Source organism: Takifugu rubripes, chromosome 17 (genome assembly GCF_901000725.2).
Source record: "Takifugu rubripes chromosome 17, fTakRub1.2, whole genome shotgun sequence".
Taxonomy (NCBI): Eukaryota; Metazoa; Chordata; class Actinopteri; order Tetraodontiformes; family Tetraodontidae; genus Takifugu; species Takifugu rubripes.
Genome location: NC_042301.1, coordinates 9,316,105 through 9,334,112, shown reverse-complemented (window position 1 = coordinate 9,334,112; position 18,008 = coordinate 9,316,105). Strand labels below are relative to the sequence as shown.

The following is an 18,008-nucleotide window of genomic DNA, read 5'->3' as shown; positions in this document are numbered from 1 at the left end:
GCTGAAGACAGAACATTTCAGAATATTGTGGTTCAAATCAGCATCTGTGCATTATTTGATTATTATTATTAGGCCTTTGTCGTTGAGTCTCCTTTTTTTCTCTTTCGGCTTTTAACTCTGCGGCTCAGTGACTAGATTAGGTCTATAAGAACTGTGATAGAACTGCTCTTGTTGCAGTGTGTTGGAACATTACTGGCAAAGAGCAGCCTGCCGCTGGTAAATAGTGTTGTGTAAATAATGTTCACTGAAACAGAGCTAGATGAAAATGGATGAATTCACTGATTCCAGTGTTTGACAAGTCTTATTTTCCCACAACACTATTATAAGTTGATGCAGGTTTAAAGATTGTAAAAGAATCTTTAAGTGTGTAGTATTATAAGTTTAATTATAGCACTCCAATAATTAGTTATTTCAGGACACATAACGGCACACGCACACACACACACACACACACACACACACACACACACACACACACACACACACACACACACACAAGTGGCTCAAAGCCCATTGATCAACTCAGTTGTCATTCTCGTTTTGCCCAAACTGTCCATCAACACTCACATTGGCCATCGGGGCCGTCAGTGAAGCTGCGTTATTGCTGCTATAGGGCCCCCGTGTCTTCGAGGTGTGGCCCTCGGAACCGCCTCTGCCAGATAAAATATCTAAAACCCAATTGGTTAACTCATCCTTCGTCGACAGACGCACAAAAATCCCGGACTGTGATTGGTTAACTTGAATTTCAATCATAGGGTTTCATCAAGCTGATTGGTCGTCACAGACGTCACTCAGACATCCATTGTCCGTGGATTGGTGCAGCTGGGCGGGCGGATTCCTCCATGGGCTCGGTCTACAAGGCTCGCGGAGAGCGAATGTCGTCATGAGCGGTGGGTAGGAATTAAAACATTGGTGTTTATATTACATTCTACTTTGTAAATCATCCTATTTGTACTGTAGAGAAGCACACTCACCATTTTATTTAATGAATAATTATCTTTGAGCAGGTCTCGAGTAGTTGTATCAATCAAAATAAGCAATGCACTTCCGGAAAAGGTCTGCCTTTTTCTATAACGTTATCAAAGAGAGTTTTGCTTGCTAGCTACGTGTAAGTTAGCAACCAACGCTAGTTTACGGTCTGTTCCTAGCTGCTGTTCCACTTGTTCTGCAAATTAACCTGCTTCCCATTTCTCTCACTTAACGCTCCACAATAAAACACACCGTCTTCAAATGGTGCAACAAAATGTGTCTTTTTTGGTTCCGGTATTATTCGAAACTAAGCAGCACTCGGTCTAAATCAGCATAGGCTAACGGGTAGCCGCTGCACTCTCGTTTGGTCAGTGGTCCGTATTTAGCTGCTTTGCTAGCTGACTATTCATTGCAACGCAAAATAACAATATGCATTCGATGGCGGCACAGTTGGGAGGCCGCCGTGTCTCTGTTTACCGTGTGTGCATTACTGGCAGGACTTAATGTGCGGTGGAGAACCGTTGGAGTAGCGGTCAATGTTGGAACATTTCAAATTGTCCTCATCAGAAATGTATTTCTGCTTGAGATGGCTGGCGGAAAAAAAAAGCTTGCACTAATTTCTGGTTGGACAAGTTTGGCTAACAAGTTCTGCAGCTGTAGGTAATATAGCTTAGTTATACGGGGCTCACTTTTCTGGAGGATGCGGTTGCTGTAGTTCAGGTACCACAACAGTTGTTTGCTCACAGGTCGGCAGTGACAAGTGCTGGATGTGGCAGATTAAACAGCTGTCATCAGTATTTGGAGTTTTAGTGCACTGGCTTCAAGTACGAGCGCATTGCTATTACATATGAGCAACACACATTAAATGTGTAAAAGTCAATATTTGGAAAAGTGCATTTGTAATCCAAGCAAGTGAATAAATGTAAAGTAGTCGGAAAAACTCGATTTGGCTAAGGTAAGAGGACAAAAATGATAATGATGTAACTGCCTCAAATATATGCATCTCTACACAAGTTAAGCATCAGTTTTGAATGGCGAATACATCTACATTGATCACATGAGTTCATAATATGAATGAGATTTACCTGGTGGTTGATATCAAGCCAGATTTTTTTTTTTTTTTTTTTACATTTACAATCTTTGAGGCACTTTCTTTAAGTAAAATATACCTAACTTATTCTACTTCACCCCAGAACAAGTGCAGTCTGACCTTGTCTGACCGGCTGATTCTGTTTCCAGAACTACAGGACAGTATGGCCACCACTGTTGCTGTCAGTCCCAGTGAATACCTCCAGCCCTCCACTGCTTCCTCACAGGTGAGGAACAGAAAGATTTTTGGCTGTCGTGTGCCACTTTCCTGCTTACTGCCAATATGCTTGTGCTGCTTTGCACCCATCACATAAGTTCAACATATTTGAAATAAACTTTCAAAAGGAATATCTGAGGAACTGGGTATGATATCACTGCATTGATTCTGTGTTTTTCTTTGTGAATAAATGATAAATGGGTTGCAAATGTGACATTTTGTTGGGGTAGTGCTGTTGACACTCTGCTGTGTGTTTCTCACGGCAGGACACCCAACCTTCTCCGCTGGCTCTCCTGGCTGCCACCTGCAGTAAAATCGGTCCTCCTGCTGCCCAGGCTCCTGTCACCTCTTCCCCAGCACAGCCGCAGCCTCGGAGGCTCCTCCCCATCAAGCCAGCCCCAATTGCTCCTGCTCCCCCCAAAAACTTGGGATTCCTGTCAGCCAAGGGCAATGTGATTCAGCTCCCTGCAAGCCTGGCCCCCTCGACCACTGGGAGCCCTATTGTGCTTACCATCCAACAAAGCCCCGCTCGCTCCAACAACCCGACGCCAACTAACATCCAGTACCAGGTGGTGCCACAGATTCAGGGTCCTCAGACTATCCAGGTGATGCCGCAGGCAGGACAGATCCAGCTCATACCAGGTACCAACCATGCTATCATTACCACTCCCATGACAATACCGGCCGCCACAACTTCAGTTACACCACAAAAGACTGTGGCCATCAAGCCCTCTCCAAAGCCGCGTAAGCCAGATAACACCTCTGGAAACCTTCTGCAGTTACCCACTGGGCTCACACTGCCCCTCAGTGTGGCATCTGGAGAGGTGGGAGGGGCTCAAATAGTTACAGAGACTGCAACTGCCCCTCCCATCCCAGTAAAAGGAAGACGAGGGAGGAAGAAGAAAGTTGTTCTGGCTTCTCAGCCTCCTCCACCTCCTCCTCCTCCCCAGCCTGCCTCCCCCTCCTCAGGACAGATGGAGACCATCGTGATAGAAGCTGGCGACAACATCATCCAGGTAAAACAAATACTGACTGAAGTTTCCTAGCCACCAGTTAAATTCCCGGAGTATTGAAACTAATCAGAATGTTGACACTGCCCTCTACTGGACTCCAGTAAAAAGCATTTTGGGCTCTATTTTTTGTCAGTGCTGAGCCTCATTTTGTCTTTTTCGAACACACATGTACTCCGTTCAGACTGCCCCACTCCAGATGAGCTGAATATCTGATGCTAACCTCTCTTTGTCCTCATTTGCAGGCAGGTAACAATCTGCTGATCGTACAGAGTCCAGGTCAGCCTGCCGTGGTACAGCAGGTACAGGTGGTCCAGCCCAAACCGGACTCTCAGGTGGTTCAGATCCCCCAGCAGGCCCTGAAAGTGGTGCAGGCTGCCTCTGCCACACTGCCACCCGTCCCACAAAAGCAAGCAGTCCCTCAGAGCCTGCAGCTCACACAGACAGAAGCATCACCAACACAGGTATCCTCTCAACAAAGCTGTTTTAATGACTGATTTACTCAACATTTAGACATGTAGTCCTCACATTGTCTCGCCGAAAGTCTAAAACGTCCGCTTGATATCTTATCTCCCTTAGATTATTTTCAAAACAGCATCGGGGGAGTGGCAGACAGTTCAGCTCCAGGACTCTGTCTCCACGACAGTGACCCCCACCACCTCAGTTGTCACCACCACAGCCTCACCACCGGCCAGCACCAAGAGGACCTTGACAAGTGGGCGAAAGGAAAGGACTCTTGCTAAAATTGCTCCAGCCGGAGGCTTGATAGCTTTGAACACGTCGCAGCTCTCCCCAACAGCTCAGGCAGTGCAGACAATCAGCATCAACGGGGTCCAAGTTCAGGGAGTTCCTGTGACCATCACGAACACAGGGGGTGAGAGACAACACGTTTCTTAATAACGATCCTAAATGCACCAAACACACTTTGTGCATTGGAGTTAATTGGGGATGCCCCATTTCTCTCTTTCTCTCTCTCTTGGCCGATTTGTCACTTGTTTCTCAGGCCAGCAGCATCTCACAGTCCAGACCATGCAGGGTACAGGGCTGCAACTGGCAACAACACCAGGGCAACCCACCCTCCAGGTAGACCAGACCCTCACCCTGGAACTGCCTAGCCAGCCAGGAGAAAAAAAGAGGCGTATGGCTTGCACGTGTCCCAACTGTAAAGATGCAGACAAGAGGTGAGTGTGACACGTGCCTTTGCTTGCTCTTGTATGTCTCGACAAACTGCAACAGAGATCATCAGTCTCTTCAGAGTTTCCAATTAGTTGATTACCGGTACTTGTTGCTCTATCTTGACCACTGTATTCTGGTCACAGGCCTGGAGAAGTTGGCAAAAGGAAGCACATCTGCCATGTCCCCGGATGTGAGAAGACTTTCAGGAAAACATCGCTCCTCAGAGCCCACGTTAGGTTGCACACTGGCGAGAGGCCCTTTGTCTGCAGCTGGGTTTTCTGCGGGAAACGTTTCACACGCAGCGACGAGCTGCAACGACACGCCCGGACTCACACAGGTCTGTCTCCTGGAACACACAAGCACAATCAGGGATTTTTATTAAGTGTTAATGCCGTTCTCTTCTTCTGTTTGCGTTTTCCTCACAGGAGACAAGCGCTTTGAGTGCAGCCAGTGTCAGAAACGCTTCATGAGGAGCGACCATCTGACGAAGCACTATAAGACTCACATAAACACCAAGAATCTGTGAATGGCCTGTGTGTCGGGTACATACAGCAGACTGTATGAAAGGAAGGAGGGACAGAGGCCATAACACGAGGGGAGCATGTGAGGCTTATCCCATTGTAGGAAACAGTGCGTCACTTCTCGAGGACACTGCAGTGTGATGTACAGTCAAACCCTTCCTGCTGGACTTTATTAACAGTACTTCCTCATCTTTGATTTCTTGGGTCTGAGAAGAAGCCCTAACAGACTCCTGCAGCATGGGGAAGGTAACTGAAGAGCCAGGATTCAGACGCAGAACTCAAAAACAGACATTTTTTGAATGGTAATTTAATTTCTAAGTATCTGATTTATTTCAAAACTGCCCACCTGTGAAGGTTTTTTCCATCACTAAAAAACTCCCCAAACAAGACTAAAAAGTTTCACAATTTAAAAAGTGTGTGTACAACTATTATTACATAATACTAATGCTAATTAACTATTTATACCCTTTATTTATACAGTTGTTACAAACTGATCAACAAAGCAGTTTTGAGAATAAAGGGAGGCCACGCTGGTTCTACATTAGATTTGATAAGATTTCTTTTAAGCAGATGCCTGTTTTGTTGAGTGTTTTCACCAGTCTGGCTTCAGCGCTTCAGAGACCTACAGACACTCATTTCAGACTGACCCTGACCTGGAAGCTCCCCAGCAGCAGAGGTCACTGTGCCTTAAAGAATAGTGCTTCAAATGAAAATTAATTTGCCAGCCAAAAAGAATTTGACAACAAAGTTGTGACATCTTTGAAGGGATCCTGATTCAGCTGGAACACATTCAGTCAACTAAGCAACATTTAAAGGTCTGAAGAGATAACAAAAGGTTATATAATATACTTGGAAATACACTTTGAGAGAAGAAAGAGAGTCTTGTTAAACTTAAATGGATGGGAAAACAATAATTGGCTTAACTGTTTATTTTATAGTTTACTTTTAGGAATATTCCTGAATACTGTGAATAAGGAAGTAAACACACATAAACACCTTTCTTAGATTTGTGATTCATATCTTTTTCAATGAGGGTTTGAATGTTTCCTTCAGGGTGATGTCCAAACAAACCAAAAAGTATTAAGAGACTCCATTAACTCTCACCTGAACATCTGATTGATCAACATCCCCACAGGATTATCCCAGGAATTCAGCACTCCTCCGAGTAGTACGCTTGAATTTTACATTTTTATCATGATATTATAATAATAACCTGTTATCCTGTGATTTTTTCAGTTCCACTTCTCGGCATCCTGATACCTGCCCAAGAGATTCTCAAACCTACAATATTTTCTGTTTTAATAACTAATAAGCAAACTCTGGGGAAATTGTTTTTTTTTTTTGCTTTACATCTACATTTAGCCTGGTACTTTATAGCCTATGCATTGCTGTATATATGATCAGATTTCAAGTCGTTTCGCCTGAATTGACAATCATGTCATGAAATGTTAAAAAAAAAAAAAAAAAAAAAAACTTTTCCAAATCTTTAGTCAGTTGCTTGAGTTTTGTTTTCAGTTGTCTGACAAGTTTGAACTAACATTGAATCATGGGTTTTTCTGATTGACCAACATTTGGTTGGTTGTGTGTTATTCTTACTACAGCAACAGTATTCTTTCCCAATGGTTTGAGTCACACTTTCGATTCTGTCTTTTTGAAAAACTGGATCAGTTATTGTCTGACTTTGAGTCAAATGAGCACAGCGCCATCTGATGGCAGGTAGCAGCTTCCCCGTGCATTGAGTCACCACCTCCACTGCTTTGACCAAAAGACAAAAATAACATTTGTTACAGTGTAATATAAGGTTAATTTGTCAGATAAAGTGTCTGAAAAAGGTTGATGCCATTATATAGTTTGGATGAACAGAGTCTGCTTATATTTATGTTTATATTTTGTGTCTGAAAATGTAAATACAATATGTGTCTGTTAGACACCATAAATGTAGGTTATTCAGAGAAAACAATGTTAAACCACCACATGTTATGGTTGGGTTGGTTGACCCTAAACTTAGTGGAATTTGTACAGTGTGTAGGTAAAACAATATGTGATATTGTATAGCTTTGTTCCTGCTTTGTATAAGACATTAGATATTTTTTCTATTGAAATATAAATGCCTTAGACAGCTGCACCCAGTATTTAAGTTTTTCCCTTCTAATTCCAAGTAACAGCATTTGTAAGAAATTTTGATTTTTAACATACTTTACATGTACTGTGCACTGATTTCAAAACCCTGGTCCCTAAATTTGTAAATGCGGTCTCCATTATATTAAATACAAAATCTTCCAAATTAGGACAGCTTTTGCTTGGTTTCTGACTGACCATATGCCTATATTTCATATTACCTTGAAGCCTGAAAACCAGCTAGTTTATTTAATATGTACAAAGGTGCTAAAACACAACCTTTCTCCTTTTCTACAGTGCAAATTTCAATAAACACACAAACTTGCTGATTTTTTTATTTGTGCATATTTTGTAAATAGTTATTGTAACTGGTGAATTTGATGAATGAAGATATTTTTAAAAACTCTCTTCCAGAAGTAAAATAACGTTAAAAGTCAGTGATTACTTTTGAACAGTGATTGGAAGAACGAATATTTACTTTGTGTTAGAAAACAGAAATAATCCTTTTATCCGTTCACATGGTGACACTGCCCATTATTTTGAAAAAAATAGTACACGTCATTGGAATTCAAAACTACTTCCTGTTAGCCGAACCGAAGCCGGTAAATGTGACGATTTATTTTCGAGTTTTCGTTGCTTGCAATTTATTTTAGCACTAAGAAGTCTGTCTGTTGTTTTGTCACACAGTAGTTGTGTTATCGTGACGGGGTTGAAAAAGCAAACCAAACTAGACGATATTTTGGTTAGGCTAGTTAGCAAACCTTATTGTTTACACTGCTTCACCGTTCAGTAACGAAACACAAACATCTCAATCTGAAACCTTTGCTGCTTATACGGTTCGTGGAAAGTTCTGAACCACATAGCATAAGGACGGAGGGCACTTGAGATCGGTACCAATGTGACAATACAGCTACAATACAGAATATTATAGTGCGCACCTATACACACATGCGAACATAAACAACTCGTCTCAGTCCACTACATATGGAATTAGTAGATTTGATCTTAATGCAAACTTCTTCTGAAATGTGTAATCTTTTGTGTTTAAGATGTAAAAGAGGTAATGTATTTTGTCAAAATATATATATATAGGTCACGCTATTTTGCTCAGAGTCTTGATCAGACAATCCTACCTCGTATATCCACTTGTCAGATCTTTTCAGAATGAAGGCAGTAAAATAGGTGGAGGAATGGGGGACTTAGGTCCTGCAGAACTGCTTGCTGGCCTCTGCCATACAGATGAGCAGAAACCGTTCCCCGTGTGGCAGAATGGTCACATCAGCCCCTGTTTCAACCAGCTCGTCCTTGGTACCTTCCCTCATGCTGCCATGGCCATTTTCAGTGCCTGCTACCTTGGAACGAGAAGGTAATAGCTGTCATAGAAATGTTAATTTCACTGAAAGTTGAATAATTCATCTCATATTTGATGAACATTCCCATTCCCCAGATGCAGCCTTCTCCAGACATCTGCCCCCTGCGGCTGGACGCTCAGGTCGATGTCCTCTCTGCTGGCTGCTTTGCTTTTTACTGCTGATATCATCTTGGTGAGCCTGATCCAGCAGCAGGATATGTATCTGGACATCCTAGCCAATGGCTGTGCCATTGTGGCCTGGCTGGTCCACTTTAGTACCATTGTGGTGCTCCAGAAGACTGTCTACAGGAGAGCCAGAGGCCCTCCACTGCTGCTTTTGCTTGTTCTTCTTTCTGTTCCAAACACCATTATTACAATAATAAGTTACGACAGTAAAGAATATTTGAATGTGACAGAACCTCTTAAAATATCCCGCTTTGCACTTGCTTCTGCTAGAGCAGTTCCCATCCTAGTTTATCTTCTGGCATTTGCATTCCCCTGCGTCAGTGATGCTGGATATACTTTGTATGTCAATGCTGTGGATGGCTCCCCACTTATCTCAGAGATCTCCCAGCCACAAACTGGTGAAATGGTGGCTGAGGATGGAGCCGGATGCTTCTCTCGGCTCTTCTACCTCTGGTTGACCCCACTTCTGAAACGGGGGCAGCGGGGAGCGTTGGACAAAGCGACCGATGTTTATCACCTCCCTTGGAAACTTCAGACTAGCGTCATACGTCAATACTTCCACCGGTGTTGGGACTCCTGTCACCGCGGGGACTCTGTAACTGATGGGGAGAACCAGTGCCCCACAGCGGTCAGCAGAAACTTGCAGAGCGGCTCCTGGAGTTCACATCACCAGGAGGAGTCGTCACAACTGGAAGGGGATGCAAGTCTGTCGAAGGTGCTGCACAAGACCTTTGGATTTCGTTATTACATCCTCGGCCTTCAGAAGGTGCTAGTCAACATGCTGAGCTTCGCAGGTCCACTCCTTCTCAGCAGCCTCGTCAACTTCGTGGAGGAAAAGGGAGCTCCTGTCAGTACTGGTGTCTGGTGCACCCTTGGCTTGTTTGTCACCACTCTTTTGAGTTCTGTTTTTCGGAACATCTTTGTTTTTGAGATCTCAAAGGTGGCGCTGAGTGCACGTGCCGCTCTTGTGTCGGCCATCTATGGCAAAGCCCTGCAGGTCAGCAGCAGCAACCTGGCTCGCTTCACCATGGGCGAGGTCATTAACCTGATGAGCACCGACGTGGATCGCGTAGTCAACTTCTTCACCAGCTTCCATGAGCTCTGGAGCATGCCTTTCTGTTTCATTGCCACACTGTACCTGATGTACCTGCAGGTGGGCGTGGCTTTCCTTGGAGGACTCTGCGTAGCAGTGCTTCTTGTTCCCTTCAACAGATTCCTTGCTTCTCGTATCCTTAGCAACAACAAACAAATGCTCAGCTGCAAGGACAGCCGTGTTAAGGTGAGACCCTGCTAAAATCATGCTTGATATTATACCTGAAATGTTGAAATTTGATAGATGAATATTTACCTTTAATTGGATATTTCTGTGAAATGGAAAATCTGCCATTATAAAATAAAGCAATTGCCTCTAGTAGGTGAAAATGGTGACCAATATTATTTTAGTCACCATTAAATGGCAGAGGATCCCTGCTTTTAACATTTAGGTGAATTTAAGTCAAAGGCATCTAATCTATTTTATAACTTAGACTTTTGTTACATGTTTGTCTTCCAGATTATGACAGAGATCCTATTCGGCATTCGCGTCATCAAGTTTTACACCTGGGAGTCTCATTTTACTCAGAAAGTCTCTGACTGTCGTAAGGAAGAGCTTTCCCACCTCAAGGCCATCAAGTATTTGGATGCCTTGTGTGTTTACACTTGGGCCGCGCTGCCTGTGGTCATCTCCATCATCACCTTCATCACATATGTGTTGCTGGGAAACCAGCTTACTGCAGCTAAGGTGGGTGTTTCAACATTTACAGGAGAATTTCTTCAGATTTTTTTAATTACATGTGCATTACATTTTACGTTCTCTGATCAAGAATAGAGAAAAACAGAACTTTAGTAAGTTAACAATGACTCATTAACCATTCAGTTGGTTCTTTGGTGTTTTGCTGATGTTTGTTAGACATTTCTTCAGCCATTCCTTATCCCTCATTAATGCTCAGGATCTGTCATCAATGTTCTGCTCTGCAGGTATTCACCATGCTGGCTTTGGTGGGAATGTTGATCGTTCCACTCAACTCTTTTCCTTGGGTTCTAAACAGCATCCTGGAGTCCAAAGTGTCTCTGGAAAGAATCCAGCGATTCTTTAAACTGACCAATCGGGATCTGCAGTCCTACTATGCCCAGGGTGTCATACTGCTCTATCAGAAATATACAAATTTTTAAGATCTTTTATTCGTCTTTTTGTGTTTTTGTTGCTACATGTGAGAATATGCACTTCTCCATGTGTTGCAGGAACTCCTGAAGACAGTCACACGTCTGTCCTGTTAAACCAGGGGACGTTTTCCTGGCAGGGGCCCGAGCTTGATAAAGAGGGACCTTCTGAGGGTGAAGCTGCTAAAGGGAGTTTGCTGCTGCACAGCCTCAACCTGCACATAAACAGGGTACCATAAAATATTGAGCTGTTATTGTTTTCCTAATTGCATAGATTATTAATAAGATTTATGTCTGTGTGTCCTTGTCAGGGCTCTCTGGTGGTTGTAGTTGGGAAGGTTGGCTGTGGGAAGAGTTCCTTACTGGCTGCTCTCACTGGGGAACTAAACAGGTAAATTATAGCTGGAACGTCACTAAAGGTATGATATATGTATTTTATTTATGTGTATTTTGTGCATATCCAAACTGAGAGTTCCCACTCCTGAAAACATTTAAAACTGGCTTTTGAAAGCTGCTGTCTCAGCTTCCTCTCACACTCTCTGAACAAAAGAGATTTGAGTTTTTGCCTACAGCTCTTTCTCCTGGCTGTGCAGGCTCGGAGGAGTTCTATATGTTCCTGACAGAGAGGTTGGCTTTGGCCTGGCCGCTCAGGAACCGTGGATTCAACATGCGTCAGTGCGGGACAACATCTTGTTTGGAAAACATTATGACCCCCTTTTCTACCATGCAGTGATTGAGGCCTGTAGCCTCGCAGATGATCTCAAGGTATACTTCCTACACTCTTAGCCAGAAATGAAATAAAATATGCATTTAAAACTTATTTACTGAAATTTACCTCTGATTTACATCCTTTTTTTAAATCAATACAATGTTGTCTAAGGCAGCCTGAGTCTTTTGGTGAAATTATACTGTTTGCTAAAGTTGATGATAAACTTCTAAAATGTGTCTTCAGGTTTTGCCAAATGGTGACAGAACAGAGGTGGGAGAGAACGGAGTGACTCTAAGTGGAGGGCAGAAGGCTCGGCTGGCCCTGGCCAGAGCTGTTTACATGGTCAGAGACAGTTGTTGTTCCCTGTCACATTTGTGATTTTTAATAGAGGACACATCATCCGGGATTAGTAACTGTCAAACAAAACCTTCTGAAAACATAACACACAAACAGCTACAGCTCATTTTTATTGTGTCCTCTTTCTGAACGGCTAATGATAAGGGAGTGCAAAGTTCAGTATCAAAACAAAATTAAAATCTATCCCGAATCCAGTCTAGTGGGACCAGATTTATAGATGATCCCTGGATTCTGACTTGAGCACCTGCTGCTCATAAGTAGTAGAAGAATGTGAAGAGAACAAATGATCCACATCTCAATCACAATTGAGTGTTTTTTATCAGAGATCATCTGTAAATGTTCTGAAGGTCCTTTATTCCGGTGTGTGATGTTACCTTAATCTTTAAGTTTTGATCTGACCTCAGAACAAAGACATCTACCTCCTTGATGATCCTCTGGCGGCTGTTGACACTGACGTGGCCGAACATCTCATGAAGAAATGTATCATGGAGCTGCTCAGGGGGAAGACCAGAATCCTTTGTACTCATCGCATTGAATTTGTGAAGAAAGCTGACATGGTGGTCCTCATGGATAATGGAACCATCATCAGAACAGGTAGGAGCAAATATCTGGATCAGGAGTTCGGAAATATCCTAGTAGTCGAGAGCCTGCTCACACACTCTTTAACTGTCAAACTTTAGGTCAAAGGTTAAACGCAGAAAACAGAAAATTTGAGATATGAAAGAACATGTATTTCACAAATGAATTCGCTTTTGTAACATTTTATAGATTGAAACAGCTTTTTTGCTGTTTTAAAATGTCACCTTCATTGTTCTTTTGTGTTGAACAGGCACACCAACAGAAATCCTTCCTTTGGTGGAGGCAGTACCGAAAAAAAGGACTGACCACAGCATGAAAAACAACTGTATGTTTGCTTTGAGAAAAAGAGACTCATGACCATGTGTTCATAAACCTTCTAACCAGTCTGAAAAAAGGCAGAATGTTAATGATGAAACTGGCCTTGCAGTGCGTTCAATCTGGTCTTTTAATTCTTCCTGTCATGACAGGTTTCATAACTTCTAAGTTCATCTCTTTGTCAACATGAAACAAGCATTAGTGAAAACTTCACCTGCTTTTAAAGATGGTGAGGAACTGGACAAAGAAGAGCCAAGCTCACCTCCTGACCTCTGTGTGGACGATGACCTTGACCTTTTGGGTTCGGAGCAGAAGCAGTCCGGCAGCTTGTCATGGGGAGTTTACAGGACTTACTGGTTGGCTGTGAGAGGACTGCTGGCTACCTCTATCTTGATGTCTCTGCTTCTCATGCAAGGTTTTACCAGCAGACGTTAATCTGCAGCTGAACTGTTACCGACAACATTTACTGCCATTGAATTCATCTCTGAATGCCTACCCCTAAAGCTGTGGTTGCTTTGTCTTCCAGGCTCTAAGAATGTTTCAGACTGGTGGCTTTCTTATTGGATCTCAGAGCTGAAAAACAACGGTTCATCTGGGTCAAACAGTTCTTCCCTGAGTTTCAGCTCACCTCACCTGCTGCTTTTCTCATCAGGAGTTTTAATGTAAGTTCTCCTTGAGCAAAGCAGCAAATTCCTGAAATATACAGGAATTTGTTGTTTTAGTCTATGATGGTTGAAAAAAACGAAGATCTTTACGAGGAGTACTAAATGAGATCAGCTCAATCAGCTGTAACTTCCCTTTTTTTCTAACTGACTCTTAAAACATCCACATCTGCCCCCCCAGGTCCCCCCTGTCCTCTTCTGTGCAGACTCTCATGTCCTCCAACAACATGAGCTCAGACACAGTGTTTTACCTCACGGTCTACAGCTCCATCGCTGCCGCCAACACTGTCTTCACAGCCATCCGAGCCTTCCTCTTCGCCTACGGAACTATTTGCGCTGCCAAAATAATCCACAACAGACTTCTGGACCGGGTTCTTCAGGTGTGTCTTTTGAGATTTGTTGCCCCAATAAGCTGACAGTGAGGTACTGATGGTTTTGGTTGTCTGAGGAGTGTTTTTGGACACTCTGATCTTTGATAACCTCCTTGCTTTGACCGGGAATGCGACCGCACAGCTCATCGACGACCTAGAGCTGCTGATTTCCTGGGTGACAGTATTCTTTCGTCTTCTGTTAGGCCACTGTGACCTTCTTTGACACCACCCCAATGGGCCGTATTCTCAACCGCTTCTCTTCAGACTTGTACAGTGTGGATGACAGCCTGCCCTTTATACTGAACATCCTGTTGGCTACGGTTTTCAACCTGCTGGGCATGCTAGTGGTGATGAGCTACGGTCTCCCCTGGGTCCTTTTAGCTCTGCCTCCTCTGGCTATCTTCTACTACCGTACCCAGGACTTCTATCGGCAAACGTCTCGGGAGCTAAAGCGCCTGTGCAGCCTTACTCTGTCCCCCATCTATTCCCACTTCTCAGAGACATTGAGTGGGCTGGGAACCATCCGGGCCAGTGGCAGCTGTGCAAGGTGGGGGAAAGGAAACTGATCTGCCATCTGCATCTTATTCTCAGTTTGCCGTCCCTATTTTATGGTCTGTTTAATCTGTGCTAGTCAACAAACAGAAATCAGGTTGAAGATCAACTCATCTTTCCTTATGCATCATATAAAAATTACTTGTGGATTCTTTTAAAATCAGTCACTCAAAGATCTAAACACTGCTCACATTTACACACTGATACGATTCAAATGCAGAATCACCACTAACTGTGGACAATGTTCTAGGTTTGAGGAGGAGAACATCAGGCGCCTGGAGCTGAATCAGCGCTGCCAGTTCCTGAGCAAAGCTGCCATGCAATGGCTGGACATCCGCCTGCAACTGATCGGTGTGGCTGTGGTGAGCAGCCTCAGCACCATCGCTGTCATCCAACACCAGTATAGTTCAGTAGACCCTGGTGAGTCCACAGCTGAGCTGGCTGTCTTTGAGCTGAAAGGAGCCATTTGAATAAGTTGTCTTTTGCTCTTTCCAGGCCTGGTGGGTCTGTCCCTCTCCTATTCCCTGTCCATCACCACGCTGCTCTCTGGACTCATATTCAGCTTTACCCAGACTGAAATGCAGCTGGTTAGTGTGGAGAGAACTGAGGAGTACTCCACTGACCTTCCCATCGAGCCACAGAACCAGAACAAACAGGTCAGACCACAATAATAGTCTCATTTCAATCAGAACCACAGTCTCGACACAGCAGGAAGCGATTTTTCTTTTTGTTGATCTCAATATTTAAGAAAATATATCAATTATTTCATAATGACAGAGTCTTGGCACACTCATTCTTACTTCCTTTCTTGACCACCCTCAGCTGGACCCAGTCTGGCCCGCACAGGGTTGGTTGGAGTTCCGCAGTGTGGTTTTAGCCTACAGAGATGGTCTTCCTAACGCCCTGGATGGGGTGAGCTTCGTAGTGAGACCTGGGGAGAAAGTGGGCATCGTTGGACGCACAGGCTCTGGCAAGTCCACACTCTTCCTGGCCCTGTTCCGTATGTTGGAGCTGAACCAGGGTCAGATTTTTCTGGACGGGTTGGACATCTGCACTGTGGGTCTGGCTCAGCTCAGGTACAGTGCTGAAGGATTTGTTTGAATTAAAAATACTTTAAGGTTTGCTTCACTCATTCATCTTCCGATGGGAGAAGAGTGAGCCACAATTAACCAGGTTCAGTTTTAGATATCAAAAACAGTTTTATTGTATGTGCAGTTTTATTATTAAAATCGAGGTTTTTCACAGATTTCTTTGAAAATGAATTAAGTAAGAATAACTAGATAATCCTTGTTATTCTAGAAAACAACCAAAAAAAGTATTTTTCTACTTGGCGCACCCTGCAGGTCCAGGTTAGCCATCATTCCCCAGGATCCCTTCCTATTCAGTGGGACCATCCGGGAGAATCTGGACCCGTGTGGGCGTCACTCGGACCCGCAGCTGCTGGACGTCCTGATGCAGTGTCACCTCAGCGATGTGGTCTACAGAATGGGTAAGAGGCAGGAGGGGTGAGATGGGGGAGGTATGTGCGTTTAAATGAAACCACCTGCCTCTGACAAAGAAAACCTTTTGTCATGTTTGTTGAGTCAGGTGGGCGACTCAGCATAATTTCACCACTCGCCTAATCAGACACATATTTTCTCTCTCTCAGAAAGTGGAGTTAATGGGTTGTTTCCCTTCTGTCCCTACACTGGCTGCCTCTGTGGCTAATTTGTTGCTGTGCTTGTCTCAGGTGGTCTGGATGCTGAAGTTGGAGAGAGAGGAAGATGCTTTTCTGTTGGACAGAGACAACTACTGTGTCTGGCCAGAGCTCTGATGACCCATGCTAAGGTGCGGCTGTGACTGTAGCCTTCAAAAATAGCTCCCAGTAAATCTTACTGTGTGTTTTTCCTTTTTGTAGGGTGCCACTTTCACACTTTTTAAGATCGTAATTTCATTCCCCATGCATTATTGCCAACATTTTACCCATGTTTAATGTGGATGCGTAGCTGACTTGGGAGAATTCAGTGTCTTTCCATACAGCTGGAGTCATTAACAGAACTAATAACAGGAGAGTCAATTCTTCTGAAGTACTTTAGAAAGGATTTAACTCCCTGGTAAGATGTGAAAAGAGATAAATACCAAACTGGTCAGAAAAATAACCCTTTTCCCTGGCTGTCCTCCATGTAGCTTCTGTGTATTGATGAGGCCACAGCCAGCGTGGACCAGAAGACGGACAAACTGCTGCAACAAACCATCAGGGAGAAGTTTCAGAACAAGACCGTCCTCACAATCGCACACAGGTAGGGATCATACAGCCTGACTGTTTCCTTGTTTTGCCTTTGCCTCTGTTGTTCATTGTTCATTGCTGCACATGTCACCAGGATAAACACCATTATGGACTGTGAGCGAGTACTGGTGCTTCACGCTGGGAAGGTGGTGGAGTTTGACACTCCAGCTGCTCTCTGCCAAATGGACCGGTCCATCTTCCAGAGGCTGGTTGGTCACAGAGCAGAATGAATAACATCCAATGCTCAGTTGTGAAGTTAAATGACAATAATGCTTTAACTCTAAAGCAGCAACCGACGTTCTAAAGTCACACTAAATCACTTTTTTATGGTGTTTGATTTTTTCTCGTGGGAGATGATCCAGAGGTGTGTTACTGGGAGGAAAACTGAGCTGAGCAGAAATCACAACAGAATGTGTTAACGAGCCCCTGTTTGTGCCGCATTTAACAGTGATTGATTACAATCTCATCAGAAATCTGTGTAAACAGCTTGTTTGGGTTCAGACTTAATTTATCTTATTTAATGATGGAGTTAATAATTGACTCTACCTATTTTAAAAGTTATGAAATATGTTGATCAGAATGTTAATGCTAAATCCATGAAGGTAAAATTTTAATTATGTGATGAAAATTCTGAGAATGATGATTCTGAGATGTGAAGACCCACAAATCAGTTTAACATGCAAATAAATACGTTTAACACAATTGGCTGCCTATTATCTATAACTTTCAACAAAACTGACTGGTTTAGGTTTATGTCAACGTAGAGGGAGCCTCAGTGAACCTCAGAGTTGCTGTTTCGGTTCACTGCTCTTTCTGATTTGTTTACAGATCATATTGATTGCTCTACAGATGATAAACAATTCTTCGTTACTGTCGACAGAACTATTGGAAATACTGTCAATAAAGGGAATTTATTTGAATGTATTTGATATTAACTTTGAGATAGAAAAAAGCAACAGGTAGGTAACATTATTAGCTGCTAGTTAGCAGAGTTGGTGTGATCATGCTTCTTTCCTGCTCAATCACAGCAGAGTCTCACAAACTCATGACCCAAAATGTCAAAATATTCAAGAAGATTGCAATTTCAGATATAATCAAATGGTTACGCTGATAATTTATATAATACCATATAATCAAATTTGTGGTAGCTCTGTTGGGAACTGGGCTGTGAAGCAGCGGGTTCTCGGTTCGAGCCCAATTGCAGACAAGACATGGTGTTCTGGTAGTAGGGGAAGGTGTCAGAGCACTGCCAAGGTACCCTCAAACGAGGTATCCTTGAGCAAGGTACTAAACCCATAAATTCTCACATAGGGCCTTGTGATGAACTGGTGCCTCCTCCAGCAGTGGACCTGCCTTCACTC

At 43.4% G+C, this 18,008-nt stretch overlaps 2 protein-coding genes and 1 long non-coding RNA gene across 8 annotated transcripts; 2 read left to right on the top strand and 1 right to left on the bottom strand.

Annotated features, from left to right (window-relative positions):
- Positions 1-687: 687 nt before the first annotated feature.
- sp2 (sp2 transcription factor) lies at positions 688-7,267 on the top strand. 4 transcript variants are annotated; one of them, XR_965834.2, is made up of 9 exons: positions 688-890; positions 2,209-2,285; positions 2,542-3,291; positions 3,531-3,749; positions 3,865-4,159; positions 4,289-4,466; positions 4,605-4,798; positions 4,887-5,284; positions 6,219-7,267. XR_965834.2 is itself a non-coding variant. In XM_003978021.3 (8 exons), exons 1-8 carry the CDS (start codon positions 884-886, stop codon positions 4,985-4,987), a joined length of 1,821 nt encoding a protein of 606 aa, XP_003978070.1. In that variant the 5' UTR covers positions 688-883; the 3' UTR covers positions 4,988-7,267. The 4 variants fall into 4 exon arrangements, 3 of the variants coding, with proteins under 3 accessions (XP_003978070.1, XP_029706657.1, XP_011617615.1); XM_003978021.3 differs by having other exon boundaries at positions 4,887-7,267; XM_029850797.1 differs by having other exon boundaries at positions 885-912; positions 4,887-7,267.
- LOC115253284 (uncharacterized) lies at positions 4,318-8,360 on the bottom strand. The gene is made up of 3 exons (XR_003891587.1): positions 8,234-8,360; positions 4,562-4,807; positions 4,318-4,445 (listed from the first exon to the last, which is right to left on the bottom strand). It is a non-coding gene; the product is annotated as an uncharacterized lncRNA (long non-coding RNA).
- On the top strand, positions 7,651-17,349 carry abcc10 (ATP-binding cassette, sub-family C (CFTR/MRP), member 10). 3 transcript variants are annotated; one of them, XM_011619311.2, is made up of 22 exons: positions 7,651-7,702; positions 8,254-8,466; positions 8,548-9,916; positions 10,190-10,417; positions 10,654-10,810; positions 10,918-11,066; positions 11,148-11,227; positions 11,430-11,601; positions 11,789-11,887; positions 12,307-12,496; positions 12,732-12,806; positions 13,023-13,211; positions 13,323-13,458; positions 13,640-13,838; positions 14,033-14,376; positions 14,632-14,801; positions 14,877-15,037; positions 15,204-15,457; positions 15,725-15,870; positions 16,111-16,208; positions 16,548-16,660; positions 16,742-17,349. In XM_011619311.2, exons 2-22 carry the CDS (start codon positions 8,291-8,293, stop codon positions 16,875-16,877), a joined length of 4,641 nt encoding a protein of 1,546 aa, XP_011617613.2. In that variant the 5' UTR covers positions 7,651-7,702; positions 8,254-8,290; the 3' UTR covers positions 16,878-17,349. The 3 variants fall into 3 exon arrangements, with proteins under 3 accessions (XP_011617613.2, XP_029706635.1, XP_011617612.2); XM_011619310.2 differs by having other exon boundaries at positions 7,677-8,160; XM_029850775.1 differs by lacking the exons at positions 16,111-16,208; positions 16,548-16,660; positions 16,742-17,349 and having other exon boundaries at positions 15,204-15,351; positions 15,725-15,866.
- Positions 17,350-18,008: the final 659 nt, after the last annotated feature.

Bases quoted from the DNA above. Each gene is read 5' to 3' on its own strand.
- sp2 (XM_003978021.3), top strand. The intron at 3,292-3,530 runs GTAAAACAAATA...CCTCATTTGCAG, and splicing joins CTGGCGACAACATCATCCAG to GCAGGTAACAATCTGCTGAT. The intron at 4,467-4,604 runs GTGAGTGTGACA...TTCTGGTCACAG, and splicing joins TGTAAAGATGCAGACAAGAG to GCCTGGAGAAGTTGGCAAAA.
- abcc10 (XM_011619311.2), top strand. From the start codon at position 8,291: ATGGGGGACTTAGGTCCTGCAGAACTGCTTGCTGGCCTCTGCCATACA. The intron at 11,228-11,429 runs GTAAATTATAGC...CTGGCTGTGCAG, and splicing joins CTCACTGGGGAACTAAACAG to GCTCGGAGGAGTTCTATATG. The intron at 14,802-14,876 runs GTGAGTCCACAG...TGCTCTTTCCAG, and splicing joins GTATAGTTCAGTAGACCCTG to GCCTGGTGGGTCTGTCCCTC.